We start from the raw sequence: 19070 nt of genomic DNA on the forward strand, positions 1-19070 counted from the left end.
AGGGTATTCAAAAAGGGCATTCGACTTGAACGCGCTCTATCTGCTTCAATACCTGATAAAGGAGCATATGTGACCATGAAAACAACTATAGTATTGGCTATACATAATATAGGCCCTAATTGCTGTAATTGTCATATCTGAGCGCGCGGCTTAGGATCGAGTCATTAACAAGAAACCCTTCCGCACATCATGCGCACATAGTGGTTTGACTACAGCTTGTACTACAACATTATTCCCACGAATTAGCTGTTAACAGCTTTAGATGCCTTCTTACCCAGGAAAATAAGAATAGCTCAATGATTTACGAAAGGCTATTTCCACAACAACAAAAATGGATCAGTTTTGGCTGACAGCTTTGAAATTATACTCCCTTATCGGTGCGCAAGTAATCACAATTAAATAGTGATTTTAATCTTCATGACGATGTGATCATGATATTTGTTTGGACTGGAATCAAATACCGTAAACGAGAGAGGCTTCATGCTTGGAATTGACGGTGGAATGCTGGTATGTTTATCAACAATGCAACCTCGTTTGAGTCGTGCATGTTCATTGAAGCAACTATGTCCTTGGCGTTAACTCGTGAAAAAAGTTTTGAAAGCAAATCTTCCTCTCTTGCAACTGCGTTTCGTAATTTTTCGCGCTTGAATCGAGCCTGATGACCACTCGACTAGTTAAAGATATAATAATTGCATGCGCTATACTCGGGATCAAATCGAATTTGTTATAACAGCCACCGGGTACTGGATCATATCATCTGGTTCGAGCCCGATGCACACATCCGGAATTCACCTGTGCGATTCCCAATACGGGGAAGTTAATTGTAGGCTACTGGATTTTGTTTTCGTGCTTCTTGTGACAAGTAAATCAACTGAAAATATGGTAGAGATCTTTGCTCACATTGAATTTAGTACCGCACCCAGTTATTAACTATAACACGAATGTATTCCAAACAAAGCGATCCATATTATATAACGTTCATGTGAGGTTGTCATTGGTCATAACACTAAACAGTATCATCCTTTAGGATACGAAGAAGAAATATTCTGATCATTTAATTTCGTAGCTCTCGAGTACAAGTATATTTCGTTAATCATTTTGGCCAAAAAACTTCAAAGCATCTTTAATGTATAAAGGCCTTTCACTCTCAAAAGTGCCTCTTCGATTTCGACAGGCTGTGCGCTGCAGGATACAATACGATCAAAATCCAGCCAAGATTAAGAACCTCTGGTTCACAGTTCTAGTGTAACGTGTCAATGTTAGACCACATTTATTATATATTACAGGCTTTTCCAACTATATAATTCTAGTTATCAAATTCAACTAGTTGGAGCGTTAATACCGGGAGTCTACTTCTAATCTAATTTGTAGCGTAATGGTGAAGCGTCCGGATTCTTGATCGGTATGTCGTGGGCTCAATTCCTGACCGAGTCAGGCCAAAGACCTGATTAGTAACACTGCTAGCTATGGCTCCTCCGCTTGGCGCTCAGCATTACCGGGATAGTGTGGAGGGGTGGTGCTAGACTCAGAAAGCCTTACAAGGCTATTCTGCACCTTTCTGTCCCGCGACATATACACATTGCATATCATGCACTAATGGTATACACCAGTGCTTTTCAACCTTTTTGAGCTTCATTCGCACTTTTTTTGTAAAATAAATTTCATTCGCACAAACTAACCGAAAATTGCTACACAAAAAGAAGATGAAAATACAACATTTATTTGTTAAGATGTGCAACAAATTGACTACTATGTATCTTAAGCTATCAAGTGTCTCATTTAAAAGGCTACTATTTTCGCTCGTTTTGATTTCAACCATTTCACTAAAACCCTTCTCCGTCAAACAAGTTGTCGGGTTTTGTACAAGAACGTCTACTAGAGCTTGAATGGCCTGGTCTTAAACATCTGTTCTGCACTCCTATCCAAAATACAACGTATTTTTCACGAGTGAAAAATGCTTGCTGGAAGAAATCGATTTTGAGAGCTGTCAATAAGATCTATATCGCTCCAGTATGTCAAACAGGTGAAAACCCCACTTTTGTTGCATCTCGCGACCCGAGCCTCACCCATGAAAAGGAATTCATTTTTAGTATTAGGCCTACACCACAATTCTATCCAGCACTGGTCTACAAAATTTGTCTGACGCACGCGATTTCAAATTAGGGTGAATTAAATTCCTCTGCGTGTCGCAGTTGTACTACTGTCACTCCAAATTGCAAAACGGGACTATTCTATGCCGACAACGGAGCATATCCATTATCCATATCGAATGGTTTGACTATCCAGCATCGGTCATTATTGGCCAAGGTTTTGTCGACGCTTATGTTTTGGCACCGCATTTTATCAGCAGCTTGTTGGCCAAAACTTTACGTTTTATTGTTATTTTTTTATAATAAATAGAAACTTTGTTCTCCTGTAGCAAAGCGGTTACTGGCTGGAATTGAACCAAATTTTGTGTGTAGGCTTAAATTAGGTAACCTAACAATTTTATCAAGTAGTCAGTACGATTTGAGAAAAAAAGTCATTTTTGAAGAGCCCTATTATACATACATGCATATGCATTATGCACATATCGTGAGTATGTGTATCATGATGCGCTGTATATATGCCGCACAACACCAAGAAAAAAATAGAATCTAATAAAAATATATTATATTTATATTATATAAAAATATAATTATAATCTAATTTCTGGTTTCCTTATAATTGCGACTGGACAATTGCGTGCGATGCGAGACAAGCTTGGTGTACAGACATTTTCCAACTTATGACAATGAATTGATATTTACAGAATTTGATTGTTGTATATAGTTCAGATTCGTTAATCTAATTCAATTTCCAAGCTTTTGCAAATTCAGTAATTTTAATTCTAATCTAATTTAGAAAAGATGACTATTTTCTAGTTGTTAATTATGATTGGTCCGGCACGAATTACCATCTCAATATTAGTATAGTAACGGCGTTATAATTGACTGGATATACGCACACCTCGATACTGAAATAAGAGTCCGGATTCCTTTTAAATAAATTTATTTTAAACAGTATACAATGTAAGAGATTCACGCTACGGAAAGAATGAAACGGAGGTTGTCGTTTGGTTACTGTCATGACATCAGACTGGCCCAACTCCGTGACTATGCAGTCATCTCAGTATGAAGCAATAGTATAGCCTATTAAGACACCAAGATGGAACTTGTGAAACCCTATAACATTTGCATCGTGAAGTATGAAGCCATTATATTTGTAAGCGATATATAAATGTACATAAATGTCCAGCGATCAGCGAAAACCCTGCTTGACGCGGACGTCGACGTAGATGTTGGACTCGTCGCTGTAGCTTTGTCCATCCCTGGAAATTGGAAGACAATCTATTAACCAAGAATAATAAGCGATGTCAAGCCTAGCAGTCCGCCGTGCTATAACATGTCGAATCATAATAGAGAATATCTACCCGGTGTGAAATGACCAATTAGTCGGAACGCTATGAATAGCCTAAAACAAAAACCGAGAGTAATTTACACAGACCCAATCATCGCACTCGACACCTTTTCGATTATTATCGAATAATTGGCGACAATACTTCAATGATTTCACCGTAGCAGCTTTGTTAGGTATTGGTAAATTATGAATTAGCTCAGAGAAGCGTCACGTATGCATTTTATGCAACCATAGGCACATACACGGCCTATATACATATGGCCCAAGTGTAGACCTAAATCCAAGTTCAAGTGACTCTAACTTGAACATTCTTTCGCGTTGTTAAATTACCCTACAACAAACTTGGACAACTAGCTAATTCTGGTTGCATAATTAGACCAAGACTAAGTTCCGCGAAATGCCGGTAATTTAGTTCCAATCTAATTTGTGGAAGGTTTCTAAATGTTTGTACGCTCTCATTTTAAGTATATTCTAATTTCTGGTTTTCCTGAAAATTCTACAGTAGAACTGTACAGCGCGAAATGAGTCAAGCTTGCTGTACCGACATTTGCTATTCTCGTGCCAATGAAAACGCACTTTGATATGATAGGAACTGAACTTATTCAATTTCCAAGTTTTCGCGAATTCAGTAATTCTAACCTAATTTAAAAAAACGTGTGTAGCTATAATTCTAAATCTAATCTAGTCTCGAGAAACTGAGTAGTGTGTATCTATTATTGGGATTTTAGTCTAATTTTGAAAAGCTGAAAGTTTTCTAGTTGACCAAGCCTGATCGGTATATTGGCAGTCGGCCTCCCAGTGCCTGTGCGAATGAGAATGCTTTTCTGCTAACCTGTAGTGCTGCGCGCACTGGAAGTAATCGTCGCCTTAGATTCGTCCTGTTCGACTACAGGGCTCCGTACAGTATCGCAAGACTTTGAGCTAGCTTCGTAGGCGAGGACGCAGAGCTGCTGGTCGCAGATTTCTTTCTCGGGACACCGCGAACACGGTGGTCCGGTCATGTAGGGTGTGATGATATCCTGAATAGGCCTATGGGAAATATAATACGTATAATTTATAATAATGATGAACAGAACGTGCAGCAGTGGTTCTCAACCACCGGTCCTCGCCAAATACTTTCCGATTTTATTATCGATCGCGAAATCTCAGTGTTTCAAGACTTTTCCATGGAGAAATAAAACAAATTGTAGGCTCCTTTAAAATTATATTTTTCATTTGACAAAATTTAACAGTAGAATATAGCAAACAGTGAACGAGTTGGTGATTTTACCAATATTCCTACTAGCAGAAACTATACAATAGAACCACACATAACAGGGCAAAAAGCGGACAATTTCTCATTAATATAAGCTCCAATTCTTCGGTTTTAATTGCATACTTTTGTCGTGATTACATCATGGTTTGATTTCGGTTTTTAAAAACTTACCGGTCCGCAAAATTTGTTTTGCGAATTTACTGGTACGGAAGCTGTATATAAGGTTGCGAACCAGAAACTTGATATATGAAAGGGATTCGTTTATTTTCAGTAGGGCTCGGCACAATGATTCGAGTACTCGAATCTGAATCGAGTATTAATTTTAATGATTCGAGTCGAGTAGTAAAATACGATTTTTTCGAGTACTGAAATTATGCGCTTCTCGCCACTGAAAGTTAATTATCAACGAGAATTATAGTTTCGATACTAATTTTCACTGGTGAAGCCTTGAAACCTTGATTGGCGGTATTGTAGCATACGGAACATATGGTACGATGCTACGAAGGTTACTGGACGTAGCACATTTCCGAAGTCATGATTATCCCACAACATATTGTCACCAAGTGGAATGAAATCGGTGTGGCCGAAAAAATACCAAATTATCATTAATGAGATGGATAAAAGGCATTATATTCCTTGTGGGGGCATAAACGGTACATATTTGAACTTTGACGTATTACATTCTTTTATGACGTCATAACGAGTGATACTCGATTACTCGACTCGACTCGAAGCATATTCCGTGATTCAGAATCGAATCACTCAGGTACTCGATTTTGCCCAGCCCTAATTTTCAGCCATATGCTTCCGGTTTCTGGGCTTGCGTTAACATCATTCAAGCTGAATTTAATCTTTTAAGCTTTAGCCTATAACGTATATCTCATGTTGCAAACGCCGGCTCTGTATAACGTGACCACATTCAGAAAGTATCCTTTGATGTTGATCAAGATATCGTCACTGTGGCTAGATGCCGCGCGTTCATTTGACGGGTGACGAATATATACCTTCGTTTATGCTCAATTGCTCATTCTGTATTATGCCTTCCGGCCATGACATTCGGCACATTCAAAGAGAAGTTGCATGGACAGAAGTTATATAAGGGATCGATACCGATTTATCAGATATGAAAGTTTCGTAACTTCACTCGTGCTATAAATCCAGGGGTATCCATGTTTAAATCGTATTATCAAAACTATCTTTGTGTTGAGTAGGAAGGCAGATCATTTTCGGCTGTAACATTGATGTGCTTCAACGATGGATAAGCGAAGGAACCGCTGGATGTTTAAGTTTCCGCGGACAAGCAGCGTACACGCTACCTGCGCAAATAATTTTGGACCAAGATTGCTATAAATCAATTGATATACAATTCAATAATAATACATTCATATTGAAAGCAACCCGAATATTTTTGGCTGACACTCGTCAGGGTTAATCGTCAGCAACTATAGTTCGGTTTTATTTCAATATGAATATATTTTGAATTCTATATTGAAGTCCTGTACCTCAAGAATATTTCCAAATCCATTCATACAACTTCGAAACCACATTAAGGCATATCTATACCCAACTTCTCCCTAATTTAACCGATTATTATTATAGGTGTGTATTTACGAGTGTTATTATACACGGTTTCGCAGTGATATGTCGTATGATTTGTACAGTAAAAGAACTAGTGTACTGAAACTTGGTGATGTAACAAAAAGACACTTACGTATTCGAGTCGAGAGTTGTTGGACCATATGCGCAGCATACCATTATCCCGTCACTGTCGAAAATAACCTCAATTAGAACAGGAAACGCATAGATTAGTCTGTGCATGTGGAAAATGAGAGTGATTATGGCATAGGCATCGAATTCGATCTTTAATCGGCATGCAAGATCAGAAGTATTAGCATAAGGAATCCCGCTATTTCGGGATGATAAACATCAATCATTGGTCTCGGAAAAGTGTGATAAATATATGTCTCTGTAATTACACATTTGCACGAACACAATTCAAAGTCGTAAATGCCACTTGCCCACAAACTGCGGAGCTGCATCCGATGCGGTCGTTTCCCGCCCACAACAGTCTGGAGTGCTGTCTGCAGAGGCTTGGATTGTTGCATGTGGTTCCGTTAAATTCTCGCCTCTATGGAAAGGACAAAAGACGATAATGAAACTTATATAGTAAATCCAGTCACGGTACTTAGAAAGTTTCACAGTATTATTCTGGGCATCATTCTTCTATAGTTAAAATATACCAAGATCTGAACCTTACATAGGCTCTATACCTGTGGTTCCTAACCTTTGTTCACCCGGGAACCCTTACGTTAAACGACAAGCCTTCGGCGAACCCCAAGTTTTCGCCTGGTCACAAAAACTAAAATATAATACATTTACACATCTAATACATTACTTTGAGCACTGGAGCACAAAACCATTAAAACTTGATTTTTACGCAAAGCAAAAATATAATGATGAGAGTTTACTGTAAATCAATATGACTCTTGTTGTATGAGTCGGGTATAGGTGTTTTGGCCTCCAGCGAACCCCTAGGGTTTGTATGAACCCAGCGTAACCACTGTTGTATACGGTAGGGTAGACTACGTAACAAACAATGAATTATCAAAAATACACAACCCCATGAATCCGATGAGTTATATAATATAAATATTATAACGAATATACGGTAACACATTTCAGTCTTGAAGCCTATATGACGTATTCAGTTCAGTTCAATGTTTTTATTAATGTCATTGATATGGATTGAGATATTCATAGCGAACATATATTCTCTCTCTTTCGCTGGACGACATCAATTATCGAGTGTGTACTGTGTAGATGCGTCCGTTTGTTTAGTTTCATGAAAACAAATTCGGCTCTTACCTGAACGAACCACTCGTCCATAGCTGCAGTCGCTGTCTCTTCCGTGAAGTTGTAAACATACTTGTCTAGATACAAGTTCACGCCGGATTCTTCGAAGTTGCTCGTAAACGGTAGGCTGTCGTCAAGAGCCACGGGACACCGTCTGTTAAATATCGGATTGGATTTCAATTTTACTGCGCTCTGATTTTACTTTTGATGCAAGAATATCTTTATACTTGCGCTTATACATCATTTTGAATACAGACTATTTGGGTATACCAAGGCATCACTAAAAGTGTCAATCGCAGTATCGGATTAACTATATGCGATATCATAAATCATATCAAATTGATTCTCTTAATATATATTTTGTGCACTTCCTGAGCGTGTGGCTTTTCGGCAAACATTTTTCCTAAAGCTACTATCCTTGTGTCTGTTGGTTGATGTGTGATATTCCTGGTGTTTTTTGACATTAGTGGTCATTTACACCAGGCGGATTTTGTTTATTTGCATTCCCTATCGACCGACTTGTAGAACGGCCCACTTCTTGGCTTTTTAAGACATCGCTTACACGGATCAGATCGCGAACTTATCCGTGTATAAATAGGCTTCCGGGGATACAAGATTTAAGTAGCTATAATAGCTATAATTCTAATTCTAGTCTGGTTTGGAAAAGCTGAAATTTTCCACTTTCCACTCTGACCCTGGTCCGGATCCTCTGATATCGATTTCTAGGTGCAGAAGATCGGCGTTGTAATTCAAGCGGTTGTCCGTAACGAGTTTAAGATAATGGCCAAGTTCTAAATTAGGCGTACAGCAAATACGACCCGAATGAGGTCACGGCACGATAACACTAGGGATATCACGTGCCCTCATTTTCCTCATCTCCCGTTTCCATGTCCGTTAATATCACTTGGTAATAAGTGTCCTCTCTTTCTCGAATCTCAAAATGTGGCAACCGTAGATAACAGAAACGCAGGTTACAGCAACATAGAACCATAGTGTCCTATATGGTGTCGACACAGGCAAATCTCACGCCTCAGTGAAATTGTATCAGGTCACAATTTCCATTTGGCTACAGGCAATTTGACGGTAATTTTTGACCGGCTTGCCGAGCATTAAATTTGGTAAAACGGGTATCAATCGAAAGCTGACTCTGCACTGATTACAAAAATATAAATCTTATTCCGCTTGCGGCCCTGGAACCCCCACAATCAGCCTCGAATTTTTCATTGTTATGGAGGTTGGCATTGGGACGCAACAATGGTTTTTGGACCTTTTTCTCTTGAGCTACACTCTCGTTTCGCCAGACAGCATTGTTGCGTCCCAATGCCAATCTCCATAACAATGAAAAATTCGAGGCTGATTGTGGGAGTTCCAGGGCCACGAGCGGAATAAAATTTATATTTTCGTAATCAGTGCAGAGTCAGCTTTCGATTGATACCCGTTTTACCAAATTTAAGGCTCGGCAAGCCGGTCAAAAATTACCGTCAAATTGCCTGTAGCCAAATGGAAATTGTGACGTGATACAATTTCACTGAGGCGTGAGATTTGCCTGTGTCGACACCATATAGGACACTATGATACAACCAAACGAACGCGAGAACGTAATAAACAACGTAAAGACAGCGCAATGAGTAAGATTCACAATTAATTATTCTGCGACATCATTATAGAGACCAACAACTGGTAGTTAGCCAACGCTGCCGATGAGAGTCAGTCAAAAAGTTTGAAGTGTGTAAATTTAGTAATGCGAGCACATTGTTGCTGGATTACCTATGCTGCGTGGCGTAAAGTTGAGTTTCAATACACTCACCGTGCCACATCTTCGCACGTACTCGCGAGACAATCGTCCCAACGCACTTTCCTCATGTTTGACGCTGTCGGGTGTGGAAAATGCATCCTCATTTCGTTGTGGTAGTTGACAAAATAATTCCTGACCTCGTCCTCGGCTGTGATAGTGATTCCGACGCGCGCGTCACAATGGACAACTGTTAATCAGAGCACGCGAGATTTAACTGCTGCTAGTTTGGGTATTATTAAACCGGGATTACAATGATAACTGCACACTTATTCTCTGATTGGATTAGAATTAGAAATACTGAATTCACGAAGACTTGGACATTGAATGAAGCTCAGTTCCTATCAAATGATAGTCCATTCTCAAAACTCAAAAGCATGAGAATAACAAATGTATGTACCGCAATCTTGGCTCTTTTCGCACTGCAAAGCTTTTCTACCCTATAGCCATCTTCATATCCAAACAACGATAACTTAACCATGCGTGCCTCGATCCCTATCAAGCTATACCGTGCTTATACTACATTTCTCTGGATTATTACTTTACTTTTAAATACTTATCACCAAGTCGGTAATAATTTGTTAGAACGGAAGATACGATGGTACAACGGTGTGATATTGCAATTTGCATGACTTAAATATTTGTTATATGGTTACTATAGCATAAATAATTACCTGGACGATTGCACAGTATCACGAAGAGCGACAATGTCCGTCCTATCATATCCATGATCGCGTTGAAGAAATATACAATGATGTCTAATTACCTGTACGGTATAATTCCAACTTTCTGAAAGGGTCGTCAATTATCCTCTGACAGCTGTATCGTGCTTAGAATCACCTATACAATCACGTATTGAGATATTTAGGCTACAGTTTTCTTTCGTACGCTAGATCACCGTTCTTTAATGTTCGAAATTAGGTCTCTTTTCCGCATACATCTCTCTGGATAGGTATGTCATGACCCTTGTCGTATAATCAGGATTATCGCATACATCTTAAAAGTACTAGCATATATATGCCGCACCCAATAGGCATGGCAGTAAAGGTAAACCAATTACCGCATATAAATCATGAGAGACGTAGCCTGAAATATGGATAACGGCCGAGCCTGCTTCTGTTAAACATCTTCGGATTTCCGTGCACTTACGTTGTATTGATGTTCGAATACCAACTGTAATATTTGGGTGATTTTGAGGTGACTATATGGATTGAAATAAATTTCATAGAAAACGATAATCGGTATAGGTTCTAGTTTCACTTTCGGTGATTCTTGTTGACCTTAACTTTTCATTTTACTTATATATTTTACAGCAGTAAGGTGAATAAAGTGTTATAATCTACTATCATATAAACAATCTCAACAGAATAAAATTATTAGAAAAGGCTTTCACTTTTGCGAATAATTATCTCCCACGCGAATGAGATTTTTAGTTAAGTAGACAATGAAACATAGTAGTCAAGTAGGCATAGATTATATAATTTCACTTTTTTGGCTTTGAATTTCCCTTGTAATATTGATCATATTTTAATAGTCAAATACGCTGTTGGGTCGGCAGTTACTGTATGCTTTCATGTTCCCAATTCCAACATGACGCAGCCCTATTACCCGAATGCTCCGCCATGCTTTAATTTAGGATATTATGCGATAAAGAATAAAATACACCGCTCCAGAAACGAAAACAAATTGGCGAGCTGTCAGCCGGTAGATTTACGATATGATCAGCGCATGGATATGATACGACGCTGTAATCATTTCTGCATTCCACTCGATCTTATTGGATTCACGATAGCATAGCAATCAGAAGAAATCTATTTCTACATAACTTCAGTAGACACCATGCTCCTTCATAGCAGCGGTCAAGACACCAAGATCACCACAACATCACACGGTATCATTTTTCGAGCTCTTGGACAAAGTCAATCTTGAATTCTTATTTATTGAGCGTGAAATCTGTATCAGATTTGCTTGCGGCCATTGATATGAGGTTGAAATATGGGCGGGTATTTAAATCCGGGTGCGTAATTTATCGGAGCTATCGTCATATCTGGACGTTATCTGCGTTTGAGGAAACTCGCCAAGTTTTGATAAACATCCGCTAGTCGGATATATGTCTGAATTCCTGGATGCGCAGTGGAAAATCTGCATGCGGACGCGGGGAGCTATGACTGCGGCTGGCGCAGAATCCTGAGTGGTTCGATCCTGAATTGAGTATTAGGCTTCGGGACGATTCGGTTAAATGAGTATCACTCATGACGTCACGTATACATGATGTGTTAAGTTCAAATATGTACCTTTTACGCAACCACAAAGAATATAATGCAAATTCTACGTCACAAAATGTTTATTTTGGTATGTTTTCGTCCACACCTATTTTATTGCTCTTTGTGACAATGTTGTGGTTGATTACCACTTTACAAAGATGTCATTTTTCCTAAAGCAGGGGTCGCCAACTCAAAACGGCTCGCGAGCCACTTTTCAAATTTCGTAGAGGCGGCAAGGCCCGCAAGAACGCTATATTGAGACAAAAATGCCCACAGTTCAGCAACCACGTTTTTAAAACTTTACGCCAGTACAACGCTGCGCTTCTCAACGTTGGCGCCTGTCATAGTTACCACAAAAGATGCAGTACTTTACAAAAGTAGTACAAATACAACAAGAAATATCATGACAATCAATTTCATTTTATTTTGAACTATGAACTGCGCACGACACCTGACAACGCGTTTCGTCGTTACTATAACTAAAACACTGTCTCCCAAAGCTTGATCTTGTGGAAAAGCCTTGATCCGTTTTCTAGGCGTCTAGATCTTGGCAGTGGCTGGATCATTCAACGCCAAGGCAATATGCCCAATGCCCATTCATACCGGCTGATTCTCCCTCGATGGCATGCTGTTGGCAAAGTCGAAGTCGTTTCAACTAGTGAGGAGTAGTGATAGTGGGCTTAGGCGAATAGCTTATTGTGAAACACAAAAACAACAGCAACATGTTGAAACTGAAATAAATTTCAGCATTTCTACATGCTTAGCGTTTTTCAGAAATCTCAAATCAGAGCGCGGGCAGCAAAATATGACCTGGCTGGCCGCGTGTTGGTGACTTCTGTCTTAAAGTGCGTAGTTTTGCACTGCATGTTTGGATGTTACGACCAATCGATGTAATAGTATCGAAACCTTATATCTATATTTTGAAAATATTCTCTTAGTGGTAAAGAAGCGTGGAATTTCAGTACTACTCTCTCATTACTCTACTTGAACGATTAGAATTGATACTCGATTCAGGTTTGAGTACTCGGATCATTATGTCCAGCGATCAAATAATGCGTTTTAAAGTTGTTTTATAAATAGACGGTTTACCTATCTCAAAATAATGTAGACACCGCTTTCGCGGTAGCCTACTAAATGTGAAATTGCAATGAGCGATGGATGTGCCGGGTGGGTGTAATGCGAAGAATGTACTCTCCGCGGCAATAATAATAGTTGAAGCCCAAACCAAAATATTGGTTTGGTTTTGGATATCATCTGCGAAGCAAATATTTATGACCTTTGAAGCCTGCGAGTCCACATGCCGTACGCGCGCGTGTCATCCGAGATTGATATTATCTCGATTGACGCGCTGTGACGTGATAGGATTTGCAGTGACGCGCCGCGACCAAGACCAGCAGATTACGGTTTCTCTGGGTGTCGCTTCGACTTGTTTTTGAGCCATTTGAGCGGCGGAATCTAGTTTTGCGATACTTCCAGAACAATGTCGCCCGTCAAAATTATATGCTGACCTTTGTGTGCCATTTTACGTTGTCGCAAACCTGATGGAAAACGGATAGTTGATTCACCTTCTATGCCAAAAGATAAATTCCCAGTCTCCTATGGTTTCCAATGTTATTGCTCAAAAACACGAGAATGCTGAACGTTGTAACTGTGGCTTTTATCGCCTAATAAGGCCTTATACACCACGAAACTGATTTTGGATTGTATATTTTCTCTTTGACTTGACAATATTCTTTATACTATGCTAGCTATTAAAACAACATGGGTTGGACAATTAAACGCGCCAAAATGGGGGACCAGAGCCTTGACAACAGAGCAGTGAGCACGTTCAGTCAGGAAAACGTTCATAGCGTTTCTACGGAAACAGGAACAATTTATCTAATTAGTCACTGTCATGACGCACGATGGTGTCTACGGACATAAGTTTATATAAGACACCAAATGCCTGGCACACGATGTATGTATAGAAATATTATATATTTATTGTGACAACATCTTTCACCATCGAAGTTAAAAAGCACAATAAAACAAAAACAAATCATCACATGGTAACAGTTGAGTGGCAGACCATATTCTTGGACGTCTGCACCCACGAGAACTCGAATTCCACTTCTACTATCGCACTCGCTCTTATCTGATTCAGCGTTGCCGACTTGTAGCAAGGCTCCCTGTACCTCGTACTATACCAACCCGTAGCAGTAGCAGCCGTCCTGCGTCACCTATTCGGGTTGGGGCAATTGAGATGCTTGAGTCATTTCACGCTGCACTACGTGGCTCAGCGGCTATCTAATATGAATGCTGTTTCTGATATCACACTCCTCGTGTCGCTTTTCATATGCCTAATTGTTAAAACATAATTGCAATCAGCAGGCGTACGCCGTACGGTACTAGCGCTCGACAGTCAGGTTTGTGTGTGAAACTCGATACCGGTAGTCCAGTACCAACCCCTTTTCTACCGACAGCGCCGGTACCGCACGCCTATACTACTTACTGTAATAAGTGTAACTAAACTGAAATGGTATCGTGCGTGCCAGTAAGCTCTAAACAGGCGCACGTCGTAAGATACTCTGGTACCGTGGTAGGGGTAGCTGGTGGAGATGGTGTGAACCTCTAAAAGGTTCAGGTTCGTGTGAACGTGAACCTTTTTGAAAGGCTTTGTGTGAACGCGAACGTGAACCTCATGACGTCATATTGCTAATTCCAACCCTACATTTCACTGAAGTGATAGCCTATAACACGCTACCTAGCGACGACTCGTGCCACATAATTCCCCAATGCTGAAGTACAATTGAAGTTTTAAATGTCGCCAAATGTATCTACTGGGGCAATGAAATGACATAATAATTCCATAAAAGCAATGTGTTCCGTGGCTTTGCCAACAATTTCGAAGAGGACTTGCAAGGAAATATAAGCTTACGACTGAACGGTCTAGGACAGTCCGGACAATGTATTCGGATTCGGCGTCTGGGTATTGCTACGTTGATACTGAGCAGAGTGTAAATCGGGTTTCTGTTTACCGATATAACCCCTTTAACAAATTATAAAGCAGTAGCCAATACCCCAATTGCACGGATTTGGTTTTTATGACACAATAAACATATGAAATCAAGATTGACCACGTACGCATGTCCGATTTTTTACATAAGACAACGATATCAATTTCATTGATTGGTTGAACGATTCATTCGCTAACCACCTATGTAGTGTATTTCGCTCTTGATGATGTGTGATTGCGGGTCAGACTCACAGCAGAGAGTCACTAAATATTCAAAAACGGAAAACTGGATATTTCGAGCAAAATTTTGTAAAAAAGCAAGTAAAATTTTTGAGATTGTCAAGGTGCATGCTCGTTTAGGGTTGATTGTTATGCTGTCAGCGCCATGCATAGAGTGATCCGCCGTTTAAATGCAATTAATATCAACCAAAGATGTTATAATGAAGCAAAAATTGTAATATATGAAAACGGTTCACAGTGCAGAACCGACCAAGGTTCGTTTGTGAACGTGAACCTCTAAATTTCCGAGGTTCATACATAGAACGCGAACGTGAACCTCACGTTCACACCATCCCAGTATAGCTGCGCTGGTATACTCAACGGACGACGTTCAGCCAGCAGGCATATCCCGTTTGTGTATTAATCTTGTTACCGGTACCGGTAGGAGCCCCTTTGCACTCGCAGTCGTCGTTACCAGACTTGCATTTCGAGAAAATGTTCAACTTTTCCCAATGTGATTGCAATTTGAACTATATTAATATTTCCAAATTGGATTAGAATTAGAATTAGGCTACTGAATCGCGAAAACTTGGGAGTTCAAATCACAGTTCATACTGGGAAGCATGAGTATAGCAAATATATGTAGCCTACATCTCGCTTGGCTCGTTTTGCACTATGCAGTTCTCATGTAGCATTTTCAGGAAAGTCAGAGATTAGATTAGAATTAAAATGAAACTGTAAAAACATTTCTCAAATTATAGATTAAAATTAGAGTGTAGCCTATACTAGTGGTGCGTTAATGAGCGGGGGGACAAACTATTATAAACTTGATAAAACGCATTATTCCTCGTTCACAAATTTTTTAAATGCCATAGTCCCCGTAAAAGTATAACATAATCGCCCCTTATAAAGAAATCGACCGGAAATTACATCGGAATTACACCGGAAATCTGTAATTCTCGTAATCGGTTACGATTACAAATCACGATTACGCCATGTCTGATCGCAATCAATAATCTAATGACTGTCTTCTGAAGATAAGCTCTTCAAATTTTAGTATATCCGAATATAACAACATAATTTATTTTGAAATCTGCATTACGATTACATGAAAAATTAATTACAATTATTAATGATCACATTACAATTCAACTTCTGAATCAACGTGTGTTCGAACTTCCAAGGTTCATACACAGAACGCGTTTTGACAGAATTCATTCACAAAATAAACTACCCGATGCACATATAGAAACCAGATGAATACCCCACCAGACGTTGCCTCGATCACTTTGTGGTGGGCCCCAAAACAGTGTTTTTGGGGCGGGAGTTGGCTTAAAACTGTTGTTTCGGTTCTGGCTACTATACACATTACACAACCATATTACTGCATATATTTGCACAAATTGCATACCAAATGAGAATGCCGACCCTGAAAAACATCACAGCTCAAATTCGAGCTGGTCCAATAGTCTAGTCTAATTAATTCACGACCTATGTTAAGAAAAATCCACTCCAATCGATAGGCAAAGAATTGCCTTTGTGACGTCATATTTGGTCATAACTCATTTTAAAACCAGCTGGGAGGCGCTAAAGTGTGTCCGTAATTTGGGCCACGAAAATATGATAACCCTATAATTTAGGTGGAGTCGCGTCACTACTGAATATTTTCCATTTGTGCGTGTTCTACTAGCTGCTACAGCGCCGTATACGTTTGTGGTATATAGCTTCATGTAAATGTGGAAATGTTGCGTATAACTGCGAGAGGCGTTTTGCACCATATGCCATTTCAATTTGGAAAATTCTATACTATATATAGGCTACACTATCTTAATTCTTGATTTCGATGGCAGTCTTATCTTGTGAGAATGTACTAGTTCACAACGGAAATGACATGAGTCCGCAAATGAATGACGTCCCATCGGTATTCCGCAAATGAAAAATATTTCTTGTTGCCATTGGTGATCAGCAGCTCACTCGGTTACACTGTGGTGGTTATACGCTACATTGTCGCCGATTGCGGCGGAATTCCGATATCCCACACGCGCAAACCTGACGAGCGTGATATTTGATGAATGTTATGGCAACAACTTACATCGCGTGCTACTATGTTTCGCCAATACCAACATGACAGAGATAGCGGATTTAATATTTTCAAATATATGTCCAATTGCACATTTTTCCAATCCAAATCCTGGAGTCGGTTTGTATCACGCCCAAATTATAGTCAAGTAAAAACCTTGAAATGCGATATTGTTTTTTAAAATCCAAGTCCAAATCTACGCTCATCTCTGCAACATACCTCTACCCCATGTTTCCCGAGTAGGCATATTTAGTGTGACGTTCGTGCATTTACGTTGGTAGCATTTGACTCCTTTATTTGTACATGACTAGTAATTAGTGCAAATCATTGTTTTCTCGTGTGCCTATAGCAGGGCCGGCCAACCCGTGGCCCGCGGGCCACATGTGGCCCGCGAGAAAGTTTTGAGTGGCCCGCGAGGTAATTTCCGAAATTTCTAATATCATCAAAAATGGAGAGAGAGAGATATGATATTCTTTCTCGCCTGCACCATCGAGATGCTTTGGCGACGGAGTTGCGATACGGCCCCATGAGGTCATCTAGTCTGCGCCCCCGTTTTTTTTCTCCTCCATGCTATCCGTGATTGCTGAGCGCCTAGAAGGATAGCTGCGGATACCATTTTTCGAGTCTTTGGTATGACCCGGCCGGGGATCGAACCCACGACCTACCGCTCGAGAAGCCGGACGCATAACCATTACACTATCTCGCTCGGATTGCACAGATTGTGAACTTGCAAGGCCAACCAAAAATTTGATTAGTCTGGCAGCAACACTTGAGATGTGATGACTAAAATATGAGTTTCGACTCATTGACAGATCCATCAACCATTCATTTATTGGTATATCTTCGTACACTACAATAAAGCAGAATAATTTGCGATAGATTTATCAAAGGTAAAAATTTTCTACAAGCTTAGCGCAATATGTTGTCACTCGACTTTTTGTTCATATTGTTGCCCTTTTGTGAAAATTGAAGAACACCCAATGTATCAGATTGAGTCCAACTATATTAGCGATTACGAGACAAAGTGTCGTTCAACATATGCGACCTTGCGTTTGCTCTCGCAGTAAGACCGTCGACTATGAAACCTAGGCACGAAATGATTGACGTATGTTGGTCGCTGCTTTCGTAATCGATATGTACATGCGCCGAATAGTCAAGTCCTCGCAAACTTAGCCCAGCGATATACAGCAGGCCCGCAATATAGTCAGGTGACAATATTATTGACCTATGAACTTCAAAAAATTTTCGCGCTTCGCGCGGATAGTGGCCCGCGCAAAAGTTCGTCAATCGAATGTGGCCCTTTGGCTGAAAAGGTTGGCCAGCCCTGGCCTATAGCGTTGTAGGTCTATTTATACCCGGGTCACCAACCCGCGGCCCTTAGCGAGATAGCGTAGTGGTATAATCCACAGCTACAACACCACAGGGTTGTGGGTTCAAGTCCGACCGAGGTCGATTCCAGAATTCCCGTTCAAGTGTTAGAGGTTTATCTTTATCTAGGCTCCTTCTCGCCGTCTCATCCGCGAAAGCGGTGTCTTACAAAAAGCCTAGAAGTGGGATGCGCTACAAGTCAGCAAATGCGGAATCAACAATAAGGAATATCGGCCAGTTGTAACCATAGTAGTCGACATACACCACGAATACTACAGACAACAACACGCGACCCGCGAGGTCTTTTTTTGTGGCCGGCAACCTGATTTAAAATTTCGGAAGAACGCTTAGTAGGCTAAAGCATTTTGAAATGCTGAAATTGATCTCAGTTTATTCATATTGTTGTGGTTGTTCAAAGTAAGTTATTTTCCTGTGCCCAATTTCCTTATTCCTAACTAGCTGATACGGCTTCTACGATGGAAATATCATTCCATGGAGGACGAATTTGCTGATATAAATGTGCAATTGGGCATATTGCCTTGATGTGCAATGGCGCATCACTGTCCAGAGAGAGACGCTTAAAAAACGACTTCGGGCTTCCCCAAAGACCAAGCCTAGCGAGGAGATAGTTAACCAGCAAGTAGCGTCTCTAGCTAACCCCGATATCGAATCTTTAGTCCAAGGGTGGCCAATTTGCAGCAGTAGAAGGCAAATTATGCGGTTGTGGACACTTAATTCGATTAGGATGTGTTGGCGGCCGTCAATTTGCAAATTGAATTTCGAATTGACTCCCTAATTAATGAAAG

General features: G+C 40.1%; 2 protein-coding genes across 2 annotated transcripts in view; both read right to left on the reverse strand.

The window, feature by feature from the left end:
* LOC145438357 (transcobalamin-2-like) overlaps positions 1–19070 on the reverse strand; it is a 204357-nt gene that overhangs the window by 90457 nt on the left and 94830 nt on the right. The window lies entirely within an intron of this gene.
* On the reverse strand, positions 3014–10359 carry LOC145438373 (allurin-like). The gene is made up of 7 exons (XM_080315778.1): positions 10013–10359; positions 9354–9528; positions 7559–7700; positions 6712–6821; positions 6405–6458; positions 4271–4467; positions 3014–3349 (listed from the first exon to the last, which is right to left on the reverse strand). The coding sequence occupies exons 1-7, from the start codon at positions 10065–10067 to the stop codon at positions 3204–3206; spliced, it is 879 nt and encodes a 292-aa protein (XP_080171904.1). The 5' UTR covers positions 10068–10359; the 3' UTR covers positions 3014–3203.

Source organism: Botryllus schlosseri, chromosome 4 (genome assembly GCF_051294905.1).
Source record: "Botryllus schlosseri isolate E-star chromosome 4, Bs_hap1, whole genome shotgun sequence".
Lineage (NCBI taxonomy): Eukaryota > Metazoa > Chordata > Ascidiacea > Stolidobranchia > Styelidae > Botryllus > Botryllus schlosseri.

Bases quoted from the DNA above. Each gene is read 5' to 3' on its own strand.
- LOC145438373 (XM_080315778.1), bottom strand. From the start codon at position 10,067: ATGGATATGATAGGACGGACATTGTCGCTCTTCGTGATACTGTGCAAT. The intron at 9,529-10,012 runs GTAATTATTTAT...TCTGATTAACAG, and splicing joins GATACTGTGCAATCGTCCAG to TTGTCCATTGTGACGCGCGC. The intron at 7,701-9,353 runs GTGAGTGTATTG...GATATTTAACAG, and splicing joins ACGTGCGAAGATGTGGCACG to ACGGTGTCCCGTGGCTCTTG.